We start from the raw sequence: 24735 nt of genomic DNA, 5'->3' as shown, positions 1-24735 counted from the left end.
GTACTGTATGGGGTTTCTGCTGCTTTCTGAGAGGCCAGTGGGCCCAGAAAATAGAGAACTCCCTATAGTCGAAGCACTGTTTGAGCTGAGTGACCACCCAAAGCTGCGACAGGGGGCTTGGGGCTGGAGACACTGCAGGATGAGCCCAGCTCCAGCGCCAGGCCTCTGCATTCAACACACCCCAGCCTCAGCTGCAGCCCAGCTATGTCTGCACCCATGGAGGGTCAGGCCGTGGCTGCTGGAGCCAATGGCATGGCCATGGCTGTGCTTGGATGCACCCACCTGTGTCGGTGATAACTTCTACTTCGGGCTGATGCTTCTGCATTTCTCTCTTGCTGGGCGAACTGCTCTGTGCCCTGAAGCCAGGATGGCTGAGAGTGTGACATACGCTGACCTGCGGTTCTCCAAGGTGCCCCTGGGAAGGAGTGTGAACCCCTGGGCGCAGGGGACAGGTAGGAGCCAGCACCCCACCTGCCCAGGCCTGGTCCTGCCCAGACCCACCCCCTGACCACCCCCTGTGTCTGCAGCCCCCCCGGCCCCGGGCGAGGCTGACGGGAGCTACGAGAACCTGCATCTGGATGCAGTGGGCGCGGGGCCGGCCGGGAGCAGGGCCCAGCAGTGGAGAGGTGAGTGCCAGGCAGCAGGAGCCTGAAGCAGAGCTCACAGCTAGGTCAGGTGTGCGAGAAGATCCGCGGCGCTGGGAGAGGTGCATGGGGGCGCAGACGGCAGCTCTGGCTGTGCGGGGAGAGGTCTGCGGGCCGGCTCTGCTTGCTGTGCCCAGGCTGCAGGGCCGAGTGGGGTTGCGTGGCTGTCTCAGGCTTCGGGGCTTTGCTGGTGGCCACGTGAGGCTGGGAACGAATTTTATGTGCTCCTGTTGTGAAGGGTGCTTTTCCTTCCTCAGCAGCTGGTCGTTGGGTGCATCTCAGGCTGCGGGGAGAGGGGGCTGTGCCAATGCTCCTTCTGGGACCAACCCCGCAGGGTCCTGGCTGGCCAGTCTTGCCCCTCCACTCAGACTCAGACTGAGGGCAGGAAAGAATCCCCCCTGCCCCCAGTTGGACGGACTGGGGCGGGGGGGGGTTTGCCTTTCTCTGCAGCGGGGGCACAGCCTCTGCTCGGGGTCTCCGCAGCGCACGGTCACAGCGTCCTTGCTGCCCTTGCAACGGTAGGATGCTGGCGGTGCTGTGGGTGTGGTGGGGCCTGGGGCTGGTCCTACGGTACCTTGTGTCTTGCAGATCCTCGGTGGAGCGCACGGCCCCTGCCCCTGGTCCTGCTGGCAGCCTGCCTGGCCCTGCTGGCCACCACCATTGCCCTGGGGGTCTGCTGTGAGTAGGGGTCTGCCAGGCTGGCAGGGAGTGCCAGGGTGGGGGCGGGAGATGGCCAGGGGTGAGGTGGGCAGGATGGGGGACACAGGGGACCTTGGCCTGGGGGCAGGGGCATGACCCCCCAGAGGGGGCAGGGCATCTGGGGGAGGCGGCGGGTCCCTGAGCCAAGGAGGAGGCATAGGAGATGTGGAGATGTTCCCAGGGGTGACCTGCACCGGGGGATTGTCCGGGGAAGCCCAGTGTCAGAGCTGGCACGTGTGGGAGGGGGCCCATGCCCATGCCCTTGTGCTGCCTGGGGAGGCTCGTGCCAGCTGTACCATCCCTGTGGCCCCAGGGGATTGGGTGCCGGTGTGAGCATGCGGGGTCCTGCCTCTGCCACGGCTGCGGCACCCAACTCGGGGTGCCAGGCCCTGCCTCTGGCGCTGACGGCTCCTTACCCGCAGACTGGCAGCAGGGGCAGCGCCTGCAGGAGGTGTCCCATGCCCACGCGGCCGAGAGCCACAGCCTGTGGCAGCAGGTGGGCACCCAGGAGCAGCGTCTGGGGCAGGCGGGTGAGGCGCTGGTGCAGGCCCAGGAGGAGCTGGCACGGACCCGAGCGGAGCTGGCGCAGGCATGGCAGGAGGGGAACCGCAGCCAGGAGGAGCTGCAGGAGACCAGGACGGTGCTGCGGAAGACCCGAGTGGACATGGAGCGGGTGCAGGAGCGGGCCAGGGACCTGCAGCAGCAGCTGGATGAGAGTAAAAGAGCTTTGGCCAGCGCACGGCCCTGCCAGGTCACAGGTACCCCAGCGTGGGCCGTGGTGGGGAGTGGGGCACCCCAGCACTGGTGGTTTGGGTGGGACAGCCCTTCCCCACCCTGGCAGCACCGGGCCCAGGCCCCACGTAGAGAGGGCAGGGGTATTGCTGTGGGAGGGGAGAGTGCTGGGGAGGGAACCCCGCATCCTGGGCTGGTGACCCTGGACCTCCCGTCCTCCCCCTCCCCTGCTGCCTGCAACCCGGTCGTGCCCAGGGATGGCTGTGATACCCCGTGTCCCCATAACCCGTGCCCCACTCTGCCTCTAGGCTACCCCCCCCCCCTCGCATCCTTCACATCTGCCACGCTTTACTGGATTGAAAGGGAGGCTGCCTAAGGGTCCTAGAGCCATCCCGCACCTGTCTAACAGCCAGCCCGCCCCCTGAACACTGCTGGGCTCAATCCGTCCCTTAATCTTAAGGGCGAGCTATGGGGCTCCAGCTGCCTCTTACACCGCATCCATGCCTTGCAGACGTTGCCTGTCCAATTGGCTTCCCGTGTTGGGACCTGGGCCTCCTCCTCTTTTCTCTTGCTGGGCACAGATTCACTGTGTTGGCCCCAGCTTCTGCCCTTACAGTCCTGTTGGTTTCTGTCTGAGCCGGTCTCAGGCTTCAGGCCCCTGGCCCCGTCGCAGCCCCTCTGGAGACCTGAGCATGCTTCAGCTCTCACTGGGCCCCTGGCCCCTGTCTCCACCCTCCTTGGGGCACTGGGCCCTCTGGCCACAGTTTGCACCTTGACCTCGACCCCTGGCAGGACTCAAGGGGGTCCCGTGCCCCTTAGGCACTAATGGGACCTCCAAAGCCGCCCCTTACAGTCGCACACAAACCACCAGCTGCTATAACAAAAGCACAATCCCTCTGGCTATAACAGCAAACAACCTGCTCTGCACCCAAAGGCAACCAGTGGCACCCTGTCTGCAGCCCCAGGCCTCCCTTTGTCCTGCAAAGCAGCAGCAATCTGTTTCTCTCTCCCAAGACATCAGTGGTGCCAAGCAGGGGCAGTCCTGGCCCCTCCTGCCCTGGAGCTCCTTCCACCGCAGCCTCCAGGGCCAGGCTGCCTGCTCTGCAGCCGGACGTCACAGCCGGTTTGGGCACGTGGCTCCCGGAGCTGCCGCAGGTGTTTCACGAGCAAGCTTGCTGCCTAGCCCCCAGGGCAGCGGCTGGCTGCTGACTGCGCTGCTGCAGCAGGGCCCGTGCTTCCCAGGCAGGGTCTGTCCTGCTGGATTATCACACTCACCAGCTCTGTGGCAGGCCCTGCTCACTTCTGCCACTTCTCCAGACTGGCTTGTAGCCAGCTTTGCCTGCTACTCTTCCCTCCTCAAGTAACAGGAGCCTTCTGGCTGTGTTACACTCCCCATGGCCCGGGCACTGCCTGGCATCCACTGCATCCATCCCACGGCTGGGCTGTGGGCAGAGCCAATGGCTTCTGGAAGGGCCCACATCCCTGGGGCTCCATAGCATCCCCAGCAGCCTCCCATGGCCCTGACTGGGGCATGGGTGTGAGCGGCTGCCTGTGCCCAGACTGCTGCCCGGAGACCTGGGTGCTGCACCGTGGGAAGTGCCTGTTCCTCTCCAAGGAAAAGAAGAACTGGGAGGACAGCAAAGAGTGGTGTAAACAGGAATCTGCACAGCTCCTTGTGCTCCAGGACCAGGACCAGACCAAGATGCCGGTACAGGGCTGTGGGGTGTGGGGGCACAGCGGGAGGTGGGTGCCTGCTGGAGGTGGGGATCAGAAACCTGCCTGGGGGTGAGATGCCGGGGCCAGGGCAGGGCAGCCTCCCTGGTGGCATTTCCCTGGGGCTGGGCACCCCGCAGAGCATACTGAGGGTTTGGTGCTGTGCTGGCCCATCTCTGCCACCTTTGGCCCCTGGCTTCAGTGGGTCTGCAAGGGCTGGGGCCAGGAGCAGCTGGAGCTGATGCGGGCGCCTTGGATGTGTGCAGCTGCCCAGGGGGCAGGTGCATGAGCTGGGGCCTGGTGCCACCGGCCGTACCCCCACCATTCTCCTCCTGCTTCCCATCCATGGGCAGGGCCCATGGCCCCAGCTGCCCTGTGTCCTCTGGCTCTGGCTCTGGCCCAAGCCTGGGGCTGTTTCCGAGTGCTCGCTCCCTCCCTAGAGCTTCCTCACCAACACGGACGTCTCGTACTGGATCGGGCTTCAGCGAAACAGCAATGAAAGGTTCAAATGGACTTGGGTCGATGGGACTCCATGGACTTGGGTCGATGGGACCCTGTACACAGAGTGAGTTGCACTCTGGTTCCTTGGCCCGGGGGCCCCGCTCAGTCCTGCCGTGGCCCCTGCACAAGGCCGTGGCATGTGGGGAGTGGGGTCAGGGAGGGGGCTGCCCTCGGTGGGAGACGGGCTCTGCGAGGGTGGGCAGTCACCGGGGAGGGGTGACCTAGGTGTCGTGATGCCTGTGCTCTACTATGGGATTTCTCAGGCTTCTGGACCGGTTGCCCCCCACCCCTTTCTCCTCCTTGTGTCAGGGGCTTTTAATCTCCCCCCGAGGCGCTGGTGCTGCTGCAGCCCAGGCTGGGGAGAGGGACTGGGCTGCACCAATGGTCCTGCTGGCACCAACCCCGCAGGGTCCTGTCTGGAGGGTTTCGCCCTTGTGCTCAGGGTCAGACAGATGCTGCACTGGGACTAGGAGCAAATGTTCCACCCGGTCGGACTGGTCCAGACTGGTGGGGTTTTGCCTTCCTCTGCAGCGGGGGCCCAGCCTCTGCCTGGGGTCTCTTGGGTGTATATTAATCCCCGTTGTAGCAGCAAGAATTTGGTGGCCATGGTCCCCCTGCTTTCCCTGGGGCAGGGGCAGGGGTAGGAGCAGGGAGGGAGCAATGCCTGGTGCACGGGTGTTGTTCAGATGTTGGACAATGGATGTGTCCGGGCTGGTTTGCACAGGAATGATCCTGCCTCAGGCAGGGCTTGGACTAGATATGATCTCTTCAGGTCCCTTCCAGCCCCACTGCTTTAGGATTTTGATGAGGATCCTGGGCTGTGACAGCGCAGGGTAGAGTATGCTGAGGGCAGGGACAAGGTGCGGATGACCCAATTGCCTCCATGAGGTCTCTGTGCCAGGAGAGGGCTTTGCTCTGGCAGCTCCATTGCAGCCCAGCCAGGAGCAAAGGGCTGCCCACCATCTGTGTGGGATGGAGTAGGTAGGGTCTGGCCCAGGCATTATATTACCTTATGCAACCAATGGGAACAAGGAGATGGAGAGGACAGATGGGGGGAGATGAGACATGCAGAGGCTTGATAAGGGAAGCTAAAGATGCTGGAAGCAGCTGTGGCGGGCAGGGTGGGTCCCCGGGGCTGCAAGGGGCCCCAGGTTGTTCCACTCTCCCAAAGCGGGCTGAGAAACCACCAGGTGTTCAGCATCGAGTTGCAGGGGCTTCGTGGTCTGGGAAGCCAGGCTGACGAGGGTCCGGTCACGGCGGGGAGGGAAGGATGAGGCACTGACTGCAGCCCTGCCCCAGGGAAGGGCTGTCTGACAGCAGATCTCACTGGCCCAGGAGCGAGGCCAGGGCTGAAGGCTGCTGCTGGGTGACATCAGGCAGGGATCGCATGAGCCCTGGGACCTTGCGTTGGGGTGTATGGGAGTCTCTGGCAGGGGTCAGGGTGCTTTGGGGGATGGGGGGCCCGTCAGCAGCTCGGTGACGCCCATCTCAGTTCCAGGTGGTGGGAGTTCAGGTGGAAGTACAACTGTGGAGCAATGAAAGGGGGAAGCGTGGTGGCCGTAGATTGCTTTTCCGATGATGCCAAGCTCCCTGCAGTCTGCGAGAAGCTGGCCCGTGAGCCCGGCATGCCCCCAGAGCCGTTTCTATTCCCCCACTGAGGAATGAAGGAGACGGGTCTCTTGGCCTGAGGCCAGGACACTTCTCCACATCCCACTTGCACCCTGGAGCCAGGACTGCACAGAGGGCTCTGGGTGAGGGCCGACCAGGGCTGAGCAGAGCGCTGCCAGCCTCTCCCATCCCTGACCTAACGCTGCTGCTGATGCGGCCCAGGACGGTGTTTGCTTTTTCTGCAGCTCCTCGCATAGCAGATGTGCTGGGCCCATGATGCACCAAAGCCCCACGTCCTTCTCCGTAGCACCGTCCACAGCCACAAATCTCCCCTTCTGCCCCTGTGTTCACAATGCTTCTTCCCAAGGACAGTGCTGTGCATTGGTCAGCATTGGACTACATCCTGTCGGCTCCAGTCCAGCTTTCCAGTGTGTTGAGATCCTTAATGCACACGTTGAACATCACCAGGCCCAGGACAGACCCCTGTGGAGCTCTGCTCAAAGCCTCCTGCCGTCCTGGCGTGGACCCGGTCAGAATTACCGACCCTTTTGCTGGCGGCGATGGAGCCAGTTGTCTGCCCATCATAAAGCAGCTTTGAGCAGCCCACGTTTCTCCACTTTGTTTCTGAGGTGGTCATGTGGGCTCTTGTCCAAAGCCTTGCTGAAGTTCAGACATTCGAAACCCATAGCAGGCCCTGCGTCCATCCCTGCAGCTACTCTGTTGTAGCAGGAGGTCAAGCTTGTTGGACACAACTTGTTTATAGTAAACCCACGCTGGCTGCTAGTGACTGGCCTCCCCACCTCCACAGGCTTGCAAATGGCTTTCCTTAGCATCTGCTCCAGCATCTGCCTGGGGATCGAGGGGAGGGCAACGGGTCTAAAATTGCCCAGGTCCCCTCTTGTCTTTTCCAGACAGGCCCCATGCTGTCTAGGAAGGGGCTTGGTGGGACGATCTCTCATTGTGGATGGAGTACATGGTTGGGAGAGAGACCAGGTGAGCTTTTGGGTCCAAAGGGCCCTTCCTGTGGGCTGCAGTCATAGCAAATGCAGCCACAGCTCAATTCTGAAGACAACAGAGACCAGATAAAGTACAAGCCACGTGGCATGTGGGGTGTTTCCTGCTTCCCCACTGCGACAACGCTCATGTCCTCATGCTCAGCTGGGTGCCAGCACCGTGCCCCAGCCCGCTGGACTTCACGGCTCCTTGTCATCTCCGTGATTCCTGCTAATCTCTTCACTCCACCGGTGCTAACGAACCTCTCTTCTTTCTAATGTTCTTAAAATCCCACCAACCAAACTGTCCGTTGTCCTGCCATGCTGCTGTCTTCTCTGTGCTCCTAGTCCTGAAGCTCCTATTTCACAGACCTGCAGACTGTTTTTAACTCATTCCAGGGATGTTCTAGTTGTTTTTGCTCCAGTCTTACATTGAATAATTCAGTGCTAGCCTATGCATATTGGTAAAGCTTTTCATTTATTTTTAGCTGGAGAAAAATCTATGTTATGCTAGATGTGAAGATGCACCTCACCTTCTGCAAGCCTGCTTTTCAAAATATTAGATCCACCCAGGAATGTACTTATGCATCAGAGAAACATACTGTGGTCCCTCCCTCCCCTGCCCCCAGGGATTATTCCCTGTTCACACATGAAAAATGTCCCCAGAGGAGCCATGTCACCTGAAACAGCACCAGACAAGGCACACACGACCACAGCCATGCACGCCTGCCCACAACACAGTGGTGTTAGCACCTGCCCGCAGGCAGGAGCCCCTTTTATTGCCTTCCTGGAACCCAGGTGCTTGGACGGTGGGAGTCAGCTGAGCACGGGTCTGCTGTGACTATGACCAAGGCACAAGGTGTCCTGGAGGACAGGTCCGCACTACCCAGCTGAGCTGCGGGGCAAGGCACAAGCTGCCAGTACCGTCTGGGGCTGCACTTGTCTGGGTCTGCTTGTGGGGTGGTGACGCTGAGTCCCTGGGCTCCAGTGCAGGCATGCAGTGCTTTAAGCCCGACAGGGACACTGCCTAAGCTGGGGCAGGCTATGCTCTGGGTGGTGGTGTGGAGGGTGGGCTCATACGGGTCTGTTATCCCTGGATTTATGAGCCAGTCCTGATACCTCATTCTGGGTGAGCACAGCCTTTCTAAATGACTGACCATGACCCCTTCCATTTGATAACAGGTGATTTTTATTGATACATGGTGACAGTAAATAAAACGAATGCAATCAAAATGATTATCAGTCCTATTTATTTACCAGTCCTAGGGTTTCACAAGGAGTCGGTATGTGTGGCCAAGACGCGAATGCCACGGCGTGATTCTTGCCTCAGCCAGGACATGAGCTGCCTTGGAGGTTGGGGGCCAATGGCCCACGCCTGAAAGCTGTTGCTTGGGGATTCCTCTTTTTGTACTCTTTTTCTCCTGGGGACTCATCATGCTTGGGGACCATTGACTGGTTTTCCTGTGGTCACCATGCTGTTCATGTTCTTCCCGGTCAGCATAATCCCTTGTTTCTTAAAACATGTCATGTGCACACGTCTTAATTCGGTCATTCCAGGTCTCCTAATTTCCTCATTCTACCAAAACCAGAGACTTCTCACCAAGTTACAGCTGGTTATCGTGATCTGATGCTAATTCTTCATGTTCCTATCTTGTTATGGGTTTTCGGGGGAAAAAAAAGTACTTGTTTTGCTGCTGTATGTTTTCAGTTTCCCAGGATGTATGTGCCTGTCTCTCTGTTACCTTCAGACCCTTGGATGCTAAAATGCTGAGAAGGTGAATCTTTGCCACAAACATACTTGAGAAACCAACTGACCCTTGCTGTTCCCCTGGACAATCATTGTAATGCAAGCCAATGTCTTAAAGCAAATTTCTAAATATCATTCTTTAGCCATCAGGTCTGCTTGGAGGGTTACAAAGCTGAATCCCTGGGCTCCAGTGCAAGTGTGCATGGCTCTAAGCCCAGCAGGGACACTGTTCATGTCCCCTAGGACGGGGGCAGGTGATGCTTTGGTGGTGGTACGGAGGAGGCAGGAGGTGGGAGCTAGCTGCTCACACAAGGGCAGCAACCAGCTGCCACAATAGAGCACAGAGCCAGGCAGACAAGGGGTATCCCAATGCAGCAATGCCAGTGTGGGTGACCATAAAGCCGCTTTGTGCCCCAGTGCGGCGATGGGTGCAGCAGGCTGGCAAAGGCTTGCGGCAGACTGCACGCTCCAGGCTGGAGGAGTCTGTAGGCTGGCAGGAACTCCCGCAGGGAGGCTGGTCATGACAGGCCTGCTCAGACAGAGCCAGCTGTGAAAGGTAAGGGGCCGAACAAAGGAAGTTAAAAGACTCCCAGGGAAAGGAGTCGGGGAAACTGAGTGAGAAGAGAGACAAAGAGGAGGAAGGCTGCATTTGGCACTGGAGACCCCTTTTCAGGGTTAAAGGAGTATTATAGCTGAGTGATCTCCCAAACCCATTACAAGGAGTTTGGGGCTGGAACCTCTGCAGGATGAGCCCAGCTCCAACACCAGGCCTTTACACTCACCACCCCCAGCCCCAGCCCCAGCCTTGCCCTGTCTAAGCCAGGGAGGGGTTGTTGCTGCCGGAGCCAATGCCAGAGCCATGGCCGTGCTTGGCTGCACCCATCTGGGGTGAAGGCAACTTCTGCTTCTGGCTGACACGCTAGCATTTCCCCCTTGCCAGGATGAGTCACTTGTGCCCTGAAGCCACGATGGGTGAGAGTGTGACATACGCCGACCTGCAGTTCTCCAAGGCCCCCCCGGGATGGAGCGCACCCCCCCGCACGCAGGGGGCAGGTAGGAGACAGCACCCCTCCCCACTGGGGTATGCCCCAGCCCCACACCGTGACCAGACCCTGTATTTGCAGCACCTTCAGCCCCACATGAGGCCGACAGCACCTACGAGAACCTGCATCTGGGCCCTTTGGGCGCGGGGCCAGCTGGGAGCGGGGCCCAGCAGCACAGAGGTGAGTGCGAGGCAGCAGGAGCCTAAAGCAGAGCTCACACCTGGATCAGATGTGCGAGAAGATCAAAGGAGCTGGGAGAAGTTCATGGGGGGCACAGATGAGCAGCTCTGGCTGTCCCAGGGGAGGGCTGCAGGGTGGCTTTGCTTGCTGTGTCCAGGCTGTCCCAAAGGTGGACAAATAGAGCTGTGCCCAGGCTGCAGGGCAGGGTGGGGTGTGTGGCTGCCCTGGGCTTTTCTGGTTGCCACATGGGGCTGGGTAGGACTTTCCCCATGTCCTGTTGCTATAGATGTGGGGGGTGGGGGGTCCTTCCTCAGCAGCTGGGTGTTGGCTGCATCCCAGGCTGGGGATGGGGACTGGACTATGGCAATGCTCCTGCTGGGGTGAACCCCAGAGGGTCCTGGCTAGTGGGTCTTGCCCCTCCTGTCAGGGTCAAACTGATGCTGCACTGGAGGCCAGGAGGAATTTCCCCCGTGGTCATATTGGTGTGGATGGGGTCAGGGGGTGTTTGCCTTCCTCTGCAGTGAGGCCATGGCCTCAACCTGGGATCTCCCCAGTGCATGGTCACAACATCCTTCTTGTCCTTGTAGCAGAAGGACACTGGCAGGGCTCTGGGTGCTGCAGGTGCTGGAGCTGGTCCCACGGCCCCTTGTCTTTTGTGGAGCCCCGATGGAGCGCGCGGCCCCTGCCCCTGGGCCTGCTGGCAGCCTGCCTGGCCCTGCTGGTCACCACCATCGCCCTGGGGGTCTGCTGTGAGTAGGGCTAGCAGAGAGCATGGGGCAAATGCTGGGGATGGGCAGGGGTGGGGCAGCATGGGAGATACTGGGGTGCCTGGGCCTGGGGGCAGGGGTGTGAACCTCCTGCAGGAACAGGGCAGCTGGTGGGGAGGAGGTGGGTCCTCCAGCCACGGAGGAGCTGCAGTGACTCTGGAGATGTCTCCAGGAGTGCCCTGCAACTGGGGGGTCATCTGGAAGCACCCAGCATTGAGCCAGCACCCATGAGAGGGGGCAGTGCAAGGTGCCCAGGTTGGTGCCCAGTGCCTGGCTGCTACATCTGCCAGCCCATGCCTGTGCCCTGGCACTGCCTTGGGAGGCTCCCGCCAGCTGCAATGTTCCTGGGGCCTGGGTGGTTGGAAGAAGATGTGAACATGGGGGGGTCCTACCCCGGCCATGGCTGCAGCCCCCAGCCCGCGGTGCCAAGGCCTGGTCCTGGTGCTGACAGTCCCATGCCCGCAGACTGGCAGCAGGGGCAGCAGCTGCAGCAGGCATCCCGCGCCCACGCGGCCGAGCGCCACGGCCTGTGGCAGCAGACGGGTGCCCAGGAGCAGAAGCTGGGGCAGGCGCATGCGGCGCTGGCACGGGCCCAGGAGGAGCTGGCACAAACCCGAGTGGAGCTGGCACAGGAGCAGGAGAAGGGGACCCGTAGCCAGAAGGAGCTGCAGGAGACCAGGACGGTGCTGCAGGAGACCCAGGTGGACCTGGAGCGGGCGCAGGAGCAGGCCAGAAACCTGCAGCAGCAGCTGGATAAGACTGCGAGAGCCCTGGCCAGTTCCCGGCCCTGCCAGGTCACAGGTACTCCAGGGCAGGACAGGGTGGGCCGTGGGGCACCTCAGGGATGGCGGTTTGGGTGGGACAGTCCTTCTGCCCCTGGCAGTGCTGGGCCCAGGCCCCTTAAGGAGAGGGTGGGGGTATCACTGTGGAAGGAGAGAGCACTGGGGAGGGCATCCCGCATCCTGGGCTGGCAACCCTGGACCTCCCGTCTTCCCCCTCCCCTGCTGCCTGCAACCCGGTCATGCCCCAGGGATGGCTGTGATAGCCCGTGTCCCCATAACCCGTGCCCCACTCTGCCTCCAGGGTACCTTTCCCTCCTTCTCACCTCACCCAGTAAGTACACCCTGATGTACTTACTGGGTTGAAAGGGAGGCTGCGCAAGGGTCCTAGTGCCAGCCTCAGTCTGTCTAATAGCCAGCCAGCCCCTCCTGGACACTGCTGGTCTCCATCCTGCCTTCAAGCTGAGTGGTCACTCTCAGCCTGTCCATGCCCAGGACACCTGTAAGCCTTAAGGGTGAACTATGGGGCTGCAACCGCCCCTTACACCATTCACATGCACCACAGATGTTGCCCGTTCAACCGGTTTCCCTTCACGGGACCTCGGTCACTTGGCCTCCACCCCTGTTTTCTTGCTGGACACAGATTCGCCGTGTTGGACCCAGCTTCTGGGCTCCAGCCCTAGTCTCACCCTACCGGGCTCTGGGTGAGCCCCTCTTGGGCCTTGGGCCCCAGGCCCCGGTTTTCTTGCTTCTCAGGCACTGGATCTGCCCTTTGCACGCCCAAGGCCCTGGCCCTGTCTCAGCTTCTCTCAGGCAACTAGCCTGCTGTGGCTCTCGCTGGCCCCCTTGTCCCTGTCTCCACCCTTCCTGGGTGCTGATCCCGTGGCTTCTGTGTCCACCCTTCTCAGGGCACTGGGGCCCCTGGTCCCAGTTTTCTCCTTGAGCCTGACCCCTGGCAAGACTCAATGGGTTCATATGCCCCTAGGCACTAATGGGACCTCCAAAGACACCCCTTACTGTCCATCCAAGCCACCAGCAACTATAACAAAAGGATAAACCCTTGGGCTATAACACCAGCTTGCCTGCTCTGGGTCCAAACAACCAGTGGCAACGCGTCTGCAGCAACAGGCCTCCTGTTGTCCCGGGTCCCACTGCTCTGCAAGGCAGCTGCATTTTGTTGGTCTCCCCCAAGGCAACACAGGTGCCAGCGAGGGACTCTCCCGGCTCCTCATGCTGCAGAGCTCCTTCCGCTGCATCTCCAGGGCCAGCCTGCCTGCTCTGGCTCAAGCCCTGGGTTCCTGCAGCTGGAAGTCATGCCTCATTTGGGCACCTGGCTCCCTGAGCTGCCACAGATATTTCATGAGTAGGCTTGCTGCCTAGGCCCCGTGCAGCTTACTGCGGGGGCCGTGCTGCTGCAGCAGGGCCCGTGGTTCCCAAGCAGGTTCTTCCTTGCTGGATTAACACAGTCACCAGCTCCGTGGCAGGCCCTGCTTGCTTCTGCCACTTCCCCTGGGTGGCTGTTTTCCTTGTAGCCAGCTCTGCCTGCTACTCTTCCCTCTTCAAGTAACAGGAGTCTTCTGGCTGTGTTACACTGCCCCTTGGCCTGGGCACTGCCTGGCTCCTACCACACCTGCCCCAGGGCTGGGCTGTGGGCAGAGCTGACGTCCCCTGGAAGGGCCGGTGTCCCTGGGGCTCCATAGCATCCCCTGGCACCGGCCCTGACAGCGGGGTGGGTGTGAGCGGCTGCCTGTTCCCAGACTGCTGCCCGGAGAACTGGGTGCTGCACCATGGGAAGTGCCTGTTCCTCTCCAAAGAGGAGCAATTCTGGGAGCAAAGCAAACAGAGATGTGAACATGAATCCTCCCAGCTCCTCATCCTCCTGGACCAGGACCGAGACCAGACAAAGATGCCGGTATGGAGCCGCGGGGCCTGGGGGTGCAGCGGGAGGATGGTGCCTGGTGGAGGCGGGGATTGGAAAACCTGCCTGGTAGCGAGATGCCAGGAGCGGGGTTTGCCAGGGTGAACCACATGTAGGCAGGGCAGGGCAGGGAAGGGCAGGTGTCCGTGGGGCTGGGTTGCTCCAGGCTCCTGCAAGGGGCCCAGGTCAGAAAGCAATTGCAAGGGATTCAGTGTCCCTTGATGTCTGCAGCTGCCAGGGGGAGGTGCATGAGGTTGGGGGCTGGTGCCTCTCCTGTTCCTTGCCTGGTGGGGCTCAAGGGCTGATTCAGAGTGGTCGTTCCCCCCCTAGAGCTTCTTAACCAACACAGATGTCTCGTACTGGATTGGGCTCCAGAAGAGCAGGGGCCGGTGGATGTGGATCAATAAGACTCCGTACCCAAAGTGAGCTGCGCTCCGGGTCTTCATCTTGGGAGCCCTGTTCAGCTCCTTTTACGTGGTGCACAGGGAGGGACATCAGGGTCGGGGCTGCACTCGGTGGGAGGGCAGGATCCGCACAGCGCAGGCGGGGGAGGCCGCCAGGAGTCTTGGTCCCAGGCTGCGCCTGTGCCAGGAGCTGTCTGCATGGACTGGGCTTGGCTCTGGCAGCCCCGCTGCAGCTTGGCCAGGACCAAAGGGATGCTTGCTGGCTGCCCGCCAGCCCTGTGGGCTGGGGATGGGGCTGTGGCCCAGGCAGGGGGATGCAGGGGTCAGACTGGCTGGAATGGGGCCTGGGCCCTGGCTGCAGCCGGACAGGTGGGTCCTTGCAGGGGCGGGGATGGTCTGGGGGGCATCTGTGTTTGCAGCAGCTGGAAACTTAAAGGCCGTGGTCCATCTGTCTTTGCAGCGGTTGGAAACTTAAAGGAAATGGTAATTATGGAGTAATTAGAAGGGGCAGTATAGAAAGCTCATACAATCACAAGCACCACTGGGTATGTGAGAAGCCGGCTAGCCGCCCACAGGAAGGCACAGAGGCTGTCCTTGCGGTGTGAAGAAAGGAGGCCCTGTGAGTATGGGAGCACGTGCTGGCACTGGGTACCCTTGCTGCATCCTAGTGCCCAGGGACTTGTGCGTCCTTCCCTTCCCCTGCTCTGCCTCTCAGCAGCCCCAGCTCACCCTGCCCCTTGCCTTGCAGCTCCCGCCGCTCCAGCATGGCCGTGCCTGGCACGCTTCCCTCCCTGCTCCCTGCACGCAGCATTGCCCACTCTCCTGGACCTGTCCCAGCCTGGCTGCCTCTGCCCAGACACCTCCACCTCCAGCACCTTCATCCTGCCCGTCGTCCTGCAGCCCAGACCCACGCGGGCTTCCTCGTGCAGCGCAGCGCACTGCAGACTCCTCCAGGGTCTGGCACTTCCCGAGATGCCCAGGTCCTTCCCCGCCGCGCTGCCCCCAGCTGCGTCTCATCCACTCTGCCTGTGTCCGTGATCCTTCCTCCCGAGGACAGCGCCGTGCATGTTTCCATACTGACCTGCATCCTGTCATCTCCAGCCCGGCTTTCCAGTCTGTCAAGATCCATCTGCGCTGCGCTGACGTCCTCCAGCGTGTTCACAGCCCTTCCCAGTGTCGTGTTAGAGCCGCGGGGCCGTGGATGGACACGTTGAGCAGCCCCGGGCCCCAGACAGACCCCTGTGGGGCTCCGCTCGAGGCCTCCTGCCGTCCGGCCGTGGACCCGGTCAGAACGACTGACCCCTTTGCTGGCGGCGATGAAGCCGGTTGTCTGCCCACCGTGCAGTAGCTTTGTGCAGCTCATGCTGCTCTACTTAGTTTATGAGGAGTCGTGCAGGGATGTAACCGGGTTTATCTCCGGGGATGGCTGTAGTGCCCTGGAGTCCCCTCAGCCCTTATCCATTTTGTTTTGTTTGGGCACTTGCCCCTTCATTCCCTGCCGCGCTGCATGTCTCTCTCTTTTCGATAAAAGGAGGCTGCTCCAGGGCTTCCGAAACGTGCTCTTCCTCTCATGACCACACATGTCCCTGCTCATTGCCTTCAGGGCCAATTAGGTGGCTGCAACCTCCCCTTTGCACCATGCCCTTGCCTTGTGGATCATACTCCTTTCCGCTGGGCTACAGGGTCTCCTTGCCCCTCTTGGGCTATGGATGCATCTTTGGCCCCTCTCTGTGGGTCCTGGCCCAGCTCCTAAGCCAGTCGAGACTCCTGGTCTCCCAGGGTCCTGCCAGTCTCCAGCTGTGGCTCTCCTCGGCTTTGGCCAAACTCTGGGCCCTGGCCCCACTCCTGGGCCAGTGACCCATTCGGACTCCTTGTCTTTGCTGACACTTGCCCCTCTCTGGGCTCTGGGACCACTGGCCCCAGACTCTGCCCTATTCTGAGGTCTGGCCTTGCTCCCAGCGACTGGGACCTCCTTACCTCCCCTTCGTCCCTTCCTCAGACACCCAGGGGTGCGTGCCCAGGCTCCAGTGTCACTCCAGCCCTGCTGCCAGGAACGCCTCTCTCTGGTCCCCAGGGCTAGACTGCAGGACCAAGGCTCCCTCTAAGGTGTGTGCCTGCACACAACTAAAAGTGCAGCCTTGCACCAGGAGAGGCTGGAGCCGGGGGCTGGTGCGGACACCGCTGACTCCAGGGAAGTGGTCTGCTCCCCTGCATCAGGGCCGGGGAGTGGAGCACTTCCCTGGAGCTGGCGGAGCCCACCCCAGCCTCCATCCCTGCCTTGCTTCACCTTGGGGAAGAGCCACTGCCTGCCCCAGTGAGGATCTGCCGGCTCTGGGCACTGCGGGACACCCCCTGAGGCCATGTGGGGAGCGGAGCACTTCCCCCGAGCTGGCAGAGCCCATGCCAGCCCCTAGCCACCAGCCCCAGCCAACAACCACCGGCCCCTGGATCCCGCCCCTGTCCCCCGGCCCCAGCCCCTGTCCCCCAACCCCTGTCCCCTGGCCCCAGCCCCTGGCCCCAGCCCCTGTCCCCAGCCCCTGTCCCCCAACCCTTGGCCCCTGTCCCTAGCCCCTGTCCTCCAACCCCTGTCCCCCAGCCCCTGTCCCCAAACCCTGGCCCCTGGCCCCTGGCCCCCAGCCCCTGTCCCCCAGCCCCAGCCAGCTTTTGGGCCCAAAGGGCCCTTCCTATGGGCTGGAGCTGCAGCAGCTGCAGCCTCAGCTCAGTCCTGAAACAACAGAAACCAGATCAAGTGCAAGCCGTGTGGCACGTGGGGTGTTTCCCACTACACCCGCGCCCTGTGGCCTGGGCAAGGGTGACCCAGTGCCCCCATCTCCGAGGTCCCCATAGCCAGGAGGGGCCAAGCCCCATTGGAGCCGAACCGGCTGCAGGGACCTGTGGTTCCTGATGACCCTAGGCACGGCACAGGGGCCTGTGCCCTGAGGACTGGGGCTCAGCCCCATGGGGTCCCCTTGCCCACAGCCGGTACTGACAATGCTGTGAGGAGGCTCCAAGGTGGTGGGAAGGTCCCAAGCAAGGCTCCTGACTTGGTGTTGTGACGGTATGGTGCAGGAACGTGATGTCTGTGCATTGCCCATTGCACACAGTGCAGTCTCTGTTGATGGTGCTGTGCCGTGTGCCCTGCAACAACAGAAGAGCTGCCCTGGCCCTACCCTGTCTCCAGTGTCACACGACAGCAGAGAGCGGAGGCTGAAGGGGTGCGATGGGGTCTGACCGGGGTTGATCCCCGTTCCTCTCTCCCCTGCAGCCTCCAGCACTGCAGGTCCAGGCAGGTCTGACGCAGAGGCCGTGCCCTCACTCCCTGATCACTAGCGACCAATGCCTTTTTCCTCCAAGCACGTGTCCAGTCCCTTTTTGGGATGGGGGAGTCAACTAGATGCTGGTGTAGGCACCCGAGAAGCGCCTGGTGCCTGAAGATGGTGAAGGGGGCTGGACCCAGTGCAGGATGAGCCTGGCTCCAGCACCTGGCCATGCCATTAAACCCTGGCCAACTGGACCCACCCCAGTCTCTGCCCCCCAACCCAGCCCTGTTGGCATAGGGGGAGGGCAGGGTCCCAGCTGCCAGAGCCAATGGCAGGGCAGTGTCCATGCTTGGCCGCCCCCACCTGCTGTTGGGACCACTTCTGCTTCTGCGTGATGCTCTGCACTTCCCTCCTGCCGGGACGCAGCACCACACTGCATCGTGCCGCGCCGCGCCGGCCCCAGCAGCTCAGCACCTGCTCCATGCCCCACGGCCGGGATGGGTGAGAGCGTGACGTACGCGGACCTGCGGTTCTCCAAGGCCCCCCCAGGATGGAGCGCAGCCCCCCGAGCACAGAGGGCAGGTAGGAACCAGCACCTCTCCTGCCCAGACCTGGTCCTGCCCAGACCCACCCCCTGACCACCCCCTGTGTCTGCAGCCCCCCGAGCCCCGGGCGAGGCTGACGGGAGCTATGAGAACCTGCATCTGGGCGCAGTGGGCGAGGGGCCGGCCGGGAGCAGGGCCCAGCAGCGCAGAGGTGAGTGTGAGGTAGCAGGAGCCTGAAGCAGAGCTCACAGCTGGGTCAGGTGTGCGAGAAGATTTAAGGAGCTGGGAGAAGTTCGGGGGGTGGGGGGGGCACAGATGTGCAGCTCTGGCTGTGTGGGCAGAGGGCTGTGGGTTGTGCTTGCTGTGCCCAGGCTGCAGGGCAGAGTCAGGGTGTGTGGCTGCGCCAGGCGTGGGGCTTGGCTGGTGACCACGTGGGCCTGGGAAGGAATTTCCCCCCTTCCTCTTCTACAGATGCGAGGGGGGGTTGTTTGCTTCCTTAGCAGCTGGGTGTTGGCTGCAGCCCAGGCTCGAGATGGGGATGGGGCTGTGCCAATGCTTCTTCTGTGACCAACCCGCAAGGTCCTTGCTAGAGGGTTTTGCCCCTTTGCTTAGGGTCAGACTGATGCTATACTGGGGGTAGAAAAGAATTTCTCCTCTGGTCAGACTGGTACAGACCGGGGGGTTTTGCCTTCCCGTGCAGCAGGGCTGTGGCCTGTGCCCGGGGTCTCTCCAGTGCACGGTCACAATGTCCTTCCTGCCCTGGCAGCAGCAGGATGCTGGCCGTGCTGCATTGGCTGCAGGTGTTGGGGCCGGTCCCACGGTACCTCGTCTCTTGCAGAGCCCCTGTGGAGAGCGCGGTCACCGCCCCTGGGCCTGCTGGCAGCCTGCCTGGCCCTGCTGGTCACCACCATCGCTCTGGGGGTCTGCTGTGAGTAGGGGCCTGCTGCGCTGGCAGGGAGTGGTGGGGATGCGTGGGCTGGGGGCAGGGGTGTGAACCCCTGCATGGGCAGGGCACTTGGGGGGAGGCGGTGGGTCCCTGAGCCAAGGAGGAGCCATAGTGACTGGGGTAACCTGCACCAGTCTGGGGAGACCCGGCACTAGGGCCAGCCCACGTGGGAAGAGGAGGTGCAGAGGGGCCCTGGCTGGTGCCCTGGTACGCGGCTAGCCCTGGTGCCTGGTGCCTGGCTGCCTGCAGGCACATGCACAGCTCCTGCCTGGCTGTGTCCGTGCCCTAGTTCTGCCTTGCGAGGCCTCCACCGGCTCCACTGTCCCTATGGCTGGGGGTGGTTTGGGGGTAGGAGTGAGCCTAGGGAGGTCCTGCCCTGCTGCAGCCGCAGTGCCCAGCTGGAGGTGCCCGGTCCTGGCCCTTGTACTGATGGCCCCGCACCCACAGACTGGCAGCAGGGGCAGCGGCTGCAGCAGGCGTCCCACACACATGCAGCCGAGCTCCACGGCCTGTGGCAGCAGGTGGGCACCCAGGAGCAGCGGCTGGGGCAGGCGGGTGCGGTGCTGGTGCAGGCGCAGGAGGAGCTGGCACGGACCCGAGCGGAGCTGGCACAGGCCTGGCAGGAGGGGAACCACAGCCAGGATGAGCTGCACCGCTGGGACACAGAGCTGCAGGAGACCAAGGTGCAACTGGGCCAGATGCAGGAGCAGGCCTGGGACCTGCAGCAGCAGCTGAACAAGACTGAGAGCGCCCTGGCCAGTGCATGGCCCTGCCAGGTCACAGGTACCCCAGGGAGGGGCAGGGCAAGGCAGGAAGTGGACACCCCCAGGGCTGGCAGTGCATCAGGACAGCCCTTCCCTGCAGGCAGTGCTGGGGCCGGGCCCCGCGGGGAGATGGTGGGGACATCACCGGTGTCCTGGCCTGGCTCCCCCAGACTTCCCACCCCCCACCCCCTGCTGCCCCGCGGCCTGGGCACTGCCTGGCTCCCGCTGCGTCTGCCCCAGGGCTGGGCTGTGGGCAGAGCTGATGGCTGTGGGGAGGGCCACGTCCCTGGGGCTGGGTAGCTCCCCCAGCAGCAGCCCGTGGCCCTGGCACCGGCCCTGACAGCGGAGCGGCTGCCTGTGCGCAGACTGCTGCCCGGAGACCTGGGTGCTGCACCGCGGGAAGTGCCTGTTCCTCTCCAAGGAGAAGAAGACCTGGAAGGACAGCAAAAAGTGGTGTGAACAGGAATCTGCACAGCTCCTCATCCTCTGGGACTGGGACAAGATGAAGATGCCGGTATGGGGCAGCAGGGCCTGGGGGAGCAGCGGGAGGTGGGGATTGGAAATCCAGCCTGGGAGTGAGATGGCCGGGCAGGGCAGGGCAGGGCAGGGCAGGGCAGGGCAGGGCGGGCATTTCCCTGGTGTTGGTTGCTCCGGGGTCCTTCCAGAGACTGGGACCAGGAAGGAGATGCAACAGATGTGGTTGCCCTTTATGTCTGCAGCTGCCAGGAAGCAGGTGCAGGAGCTGGGGGGGGGGGGGTGCCATAGATGACCCTACCTCCCCCGTCCCCCTCCTGCTGCCCATCCACGGGGAGGTCCCACGGCCCCAGCTGCCCCTCTCCTCTGGCTCTGGACCGGGCCTGGTGCTGTTTCTGAGCAGTCGCTCCCTGCCCCAGAGCTTCCTCACCACCATGGACACCTTATACTGGATTGGGCTCCGGAGAGACTGGAAAACGATGGGCCGGTGGACTTGGATTGATGGGACCGAATACTCAGAGTGAGTTGCACTCTGGTTCCTCGTCCTGGGAGCCCTGTTCATTCATCTCCTGTCACGCCTGTCGTGTGGTGGTCGGGGTTGTGCTCGGTGGGAGGACAGGATCCGTGCAGTGCGGGCGAGGGAGGATGTGGGGAGATTTGATCCCAGGCTGTGCCTGTGCCAGGAGCTGCCCGTACGGACTGGGCTTGGCTCTGGCGGCCTCGCTGCAGCCCGGCCAAGAGCAAGGGGCTGCCTGCCTGCTGCATGGTCAGGGGTGGGGGCTGTGGCCCCCGCTGGGGGCTGCAGGGGTCAGACTGGCCAGAATGGGGCCTGGGGACTGGCTGCGGCCAGAGCGGTGGGGCCTTGCGTGGGCTGGGATGGTCTGGGGGCCCTCACATGGCCTCTGTCTTTACAGTGGTTGGACACCTATAACCTATGCTTCTTATGGAGCAATTAAAGGGGGCAGCATAAGGAGTGAACTAGCCTGGATGGAGGATGAACTCCCCTGGATCTGTGAGAAGGCTGACCATCCACGGGGAGCCACAAAGAGCAACCCTGGGGTATGAAGACAGGAGGCTCTGTAAGTACCAGATCGTGTGCCTATGCTGGACACCCTCGCTGCATCTTGTCACTTTCCTGTGCCCTTCTCCTCCCCTGGCAGCGGGAGCCCTGCGCCCCCACGCAGGAGCATGGCCGGGGGAGAGGGGCTGCACTCTGCCTCTCAGCAGCCCCAGCTCACCCTGGCCCTTGCCTTGCAGCTTGCACCGCTTCGGCACGGCCGTGCCTGGAGCACTTCTCGCCGCGCTCCCTGCACGCAGCACTGCCTGCTCTCCAGCCCTGCCCCAGCCTGGCTGCCCTTGCCCAGACACCTCCACCTCCAGCACCTGCATCCTGCCCGTCCCACAGCCTAGACCCACGCGGGCTTCCTCGTGCAGCGCAGCACACTGCAGACTCCTCTTGAATCTGGGACCTCCCGAGATGCCCAGGTCCTTCTCCATAGCACTGCCCCCAGCCGTGTCTCACCCTCTCTGTGCCTGTGTCCGTGACCCTTCCTCCTGAGGACAGCACCGTGCACTTGTCCACACTGACCTGCATCCTGTCACCTCCAGCCCGGCTTCTCAGTTTGTCGAGTCCATCTGTGTTGCACTGTGCTCGTGCCCTCCAGCGTGTTCACGGCCCTTGTCAGGGTCGTGTCATCCGTAACTTCCTTACAAGTTTCCTGTGCCGGCATCCAGACCATGAATGGACACGTTGAGCAGCCCCAAGCCCAGGACAGACCCCCGCAGGGCTCCACTTGAAGCCACCAGCAGTCCTGACATGGACCCAGACTGAATTACTGGCCCCATTGCTGCCTGCAATGGACCCAGCTCTCTGTCTACCATGTAGTAGCTTTGTACAGCCCATGCATTTCCAGCTGGTTTATGAGGAGGTCGTGGGGGACCTTGTCCAAAGCCTTGCTGAAGTGCCCGCAGCAGCGCAGCACAGACGGATCTGGCTGTTTCTTTGTAGTAGCAGGAGCTCAAGCTTGTTGGACACAATTTGTTGACAGTAAACCCACACTGGCTGCTCCGGACCAGCCTTTCCTTCTCCACATGCTTGCAAATGGCCTTCAATTAGCATCTCCCCCTGTAACTTCCTGGGAATTGAGGTGATGGCGGCAGGTCTATAATTCCACATGTGCCCTCTTGTCTTTTCCAGAGAGGAACCTTACGTTGCTCTTCTCCTGTCCTCTGGGCCCCACCTGCGTGCCCCATCTCCATCATTGTCATTGCCGAGGCCCCAAGGTCCCCCTGTCCAGCCCTTCGGTGCAGTTCCTGAGGCCCTGCTGACCCGAGCTCACGCAGACCCGTCAGACACTGCCTAGGAAGGGGCTTGCTGGGGTTGATCTCTCATTGTGGACCAAGTCCGTGACTGGGAGAGACGACAGAGGAATGTTTGGGTTCAAAGGGTCTTTCCCGTGGGCTGGAGCTGTCTCAGCGGCAGCCTCATCTCAATTCTGAAGACAACAGGGACCAGATAAAATACCAGCTCTGTGTCATGTAACACGTGTCCTGCTTCCTCACTTGCGATGACATGCATGTTCCTCATGCTCAGGTGGGTGCCAGCACCGTGCCCCAGCCCACTTAACTTCATCGCTCCTTGTCAGCCTCGTGATTCCTGCTAATCTCTCTTCACTTTGCCGGTGCTAACAAAGCTCTCTCCTTTCTAATGGTCTGGATGTCTAATCAGTCTAGCTGTCCTTTGTCCTGCCATGCTGTTATCCGCTGACTGCTCCTAGGCCTGTGGCTCCTATTTCACAGCCCTGAAGACTGTTTTTGACTCATTCCAAGGACGTGTTATTTGTTTTGGCCGCACTCTTACTCTGAATAATACAGCCCCGGCCTTGACATTTTGGTAAAGCTTCTTGTTTCTTTTTAGCTACAGAAAAATCTGTGTTATGTTAGATGTAGTGATGCACTGCACCCCCACCCCACCTTTTCAATCCTCGATCCGCCTATGAATGTGCTTATGTGCCAGAGCCGGCATACTGTGTCCTCCAGGAATTATTCCCTATTCACATATGCACAAGGTCCCCAGAGGAGCCCCGTCACTTGAAATAGTACCAAACAAGGCACTCACAACCACATCCATGCGCACTCCAGTTTCTTGGCCTAGGAAACCCATTCACCTCCTGTTGTGCATTTCACGCGGGGAGGGGGATCAGGGCAGGCTTGTGCTTGGTGGGAGGACAGGATCTGTGCAGTGTGGGCAGGGGAGGATGTGGGAAGTTTGAATCCCAGGCCGTGCTGGTACCCAGAGCTGCCTGTATAGACTGGGCTTGGCTCTGGCAGTCCCAGCCTGGCTGGGAACAAGGGGCTGCCCTCCAGCAGTCTGCCGGCCACATGGGCTGGGGCGGGGGCTGTGGCCCAGGCAGGGGGCTGCAAGGGTCAGACTGGCCAGAATGGGGCCTGGGGACTGGCTGCAGCCAGAGCGGTGTGGCCTTGTGGGGGCTGGGATGGTCTGAGGGCCTTGACATGGCACCTGTCTTTGCAGATGTTGGAATTTTAAAAGTTACGGTCCTTTTGGAGCAATTAAAGGGGCATGAACTCCATAACAATGAACTCCGCTGGATCTTTCAGAAGCCGGCTGGTCACCCCCGCAGAGTTGCAGAGACCGACCCTGGAGTATGAAGACGGGAGGCTTCATGAGTACGAGAATGCATGGCCATGCTGGGCACGCTCGCTACACCTTGGTGCCCAGGGACTCACATGCCCTTCTCCTCCCCTGGCAGCGGGAGCCCTGTGCCCCCACGCAGGAGTATGGCCGGGGGAGAGGGTCTGTGCTCTGGCTCTCAGCAGCCCCAGCTCACCCTGCCCCTTGCCTTCCAGCTCCCACCGCTCCAGCACGGCCGCAGCTGGAGCACTTCTCTCCCTGCTCCCAGCATGCAGCACTGCCTGCTCTCCAGCCCTGCCCCAGCCTGGCTGCCCTTTCCCAGCCACCTCCACCTCCAGCACCTTCATCCTGCCCGTCCCACAGCCTGGACCCACGCGGGCTTCTTCATGCAGCTGCAGCACACTGCAGACTCCTCTTGGGTCTGGGACCTCCTGAGACGCCCAGGTCCTTCTCTGTAGCACTGCCCCCAGTCACGTCTCACCCACTCTGTGCCTGTGTCCGTGATCCTTCCTCCCAAGGACAGCGCCATGCACTTGTCCGCACTGACCTGCATCCTGTCGGTCCAGCCCGGCTTCTCAGTTTGCTGAGATCCATCTGCACTGCACTCGTGCCCTCTGGCACGTTCACAGCCCTTCCCAGCATCTTCTTGTCTGCAACTTGCTCCAAAAGCTTTCTGTGCTGGTCTCCAGACCGTCAATGGACACGATGAGCAGCCCCAGGCCCAAGACAGACCCCTGTGGGGCTCTGCTCAAAGCCTCCTGCTGTCCTGATGTGGACCCAGTCAGAATTACCGACCCCTTTGCTGGCAGCGATGGAGCCAGTTGTCTGCCCACCACATAAGAGCTCTGTGCAGCCCATGCATCTCCCGCTGGTTTTATGAGCAGGTCTTGCAGGACCTTGTCCAAAGCCTTGCTGAAGTGCAAACACATGACACCCGCAGCAGGCCCTTTGTCCATCCTTGCAGTTACTCTGTCATAGCAGGAGACCACACTTGGTGGCATAATCTGTGCATAGTAAACTCACACTGGCTGCTTGGGACAGCCTTTCCTTCTCCACATGCTTGCAACAGGCCTTCCCTAGTGCCTGCTGTCTCAGGTGGCCAGAGCTGACCAGAGGATCGCTAATTTAATCGGACGTCAGGCGGGCTGGCGATGGAGAGGCGAGACAGCTTATTGATTTTAAAAGATTGCTTTTACTTACGCCACGTGGAATGGCAGCGCAGGCCTCGAGGTAGCTTGCTTGCGTTGTCACGGATAGCAAAACGAGTTACAAGTTAACGAGTTTATGAATGAAAAGGAACCTGCAGGATACCGGGGGTACGTCAGGAGGACCCGGTGATAGGGAGATATTGGTGGGTGATCAGTCCG

General features: G+C 61.5%; 4 protein-coding genes across 4 annotated transcripts; all 4 read left to right on the top strand.

The window, feature by feature from the left end:
- The first annotated feature begins 344 nt into the window (after nucleotides 1–344).
- Nucleotides 345–8118, top strand: LOC106737399 (B-cell differentiation antigen CD72). Its single transcript, XM_014604296.3, has 7 exons — nucleotides 345–452; nucleotides 528–626; nucleotides 1233–1322; nucleotides 1766–2101; nucleotides 3635–3783; nucleotides 4229–4353; nucleotides 5782–8118. Exons 1-7 carry the CDS (start codon nucleotides 368–370, stop codon nucleotides 5945–5947), a joined length of 1050 nt encoding a protein of 349 aa, XP_014459782.1. The 5' UTR covers nucleotides 345–367; the 3' UTR covers nucleotides 5948–8118.
- A 1461-nt stretch (nucleotides 8119–9579) lies between these two features.
- On the top strand, nucleotides 9580–10616 carry LOC109283742 (B-cell differentiation antigen CD72-like). The gene is made up of 3 exons (XM_019490072.2): nucleotides 9580–9689; nucleotides 9761–9859; nucleotides 10447–10616. The coding sequence occupies exons 1-3, from the start codon at nucleotides 9605–9607 to the stop codon at nucleotides 10614–10616; spliced, it is 354 nt and encodes a 117-aa protein (XP_019345617.2). The 5' UTR covers nucleotides 9580–9604.
- Nucleotides 10617–11062: 446 nt separating this feature from the next.
- LOC109285026 (B-cell differentiation antigen CD72-like) lies at nucleotides 11063–15287 on the top strand. Its single transcript, XM_059725396.1, has 5 exons — nucleotides 11063–11427; nucleotides 13163–13317; nucleotides 13654–13745; nucleotides 14188–14346; nucleotides 14476–15287. Exons 1-4 carry the CDS (start codon nucleotides 11082–11084, stop codon nucleotides 14330–14332), a joined length of 738 nt encoding a protein of 245 aa, XP_059581379.1. The 5' UTR covers nucleotides 11063–11081; the 3' UTR covers nucleotides 14333–14346; nucleotides 14476–15287.
- A 2197-nt stretch (nucleotides 15288–17484) lies between these two features.
- LOC109285027 (B-cell differentiation antigen CD72) lies at nucleotides 17485–22602 on the top strand. The gene is made up of 8 exons (XM_059723562.1): nucleotides 17485–17569; nucleotides 17645–17743; nucleotides 18371–18460; nucleotides 18782–19413; nucleotides 19586–19756; nucleotides 20136–20236; nucleotides 20631–20795; nucleotides 20974–22602. The coding sequence occupies exons 1-7, from the start codon at nucleotides 17485–17487 to the stop codon at nucleotides 20779–20781; spliced, it is 1329 nt and encodes a 442-aa protein (XP_059579545.1). The 3' UTR covers nucleotides 20782–20795; nucleotides 20974–22602.
- The last annotated feature ends 2133 nt before the right edge of the window (nucleotides 22603–24735 follow it).

The sequence above is a fragment of the Alligator mississippiensis genome, chromosome 3, assembly GCF_030867095.1.
Source record: "Alligator mississippiensis isolate rAllMis1 chromosome 3, rAllMis1, whole genome shotgun sequence".
In the NCBI taxonomy this organism is placed as follows: domain Eukaryota; kingdom Metazoa; phylum Chordata; order Crocodylia; family Alligatoridae; genus Alligator; species Alligator mississippiensis.
Note: the sequence above shows the minus strand (reverse complement) of the source record. Positions and strands in the feature narration are given on the sequence as shown.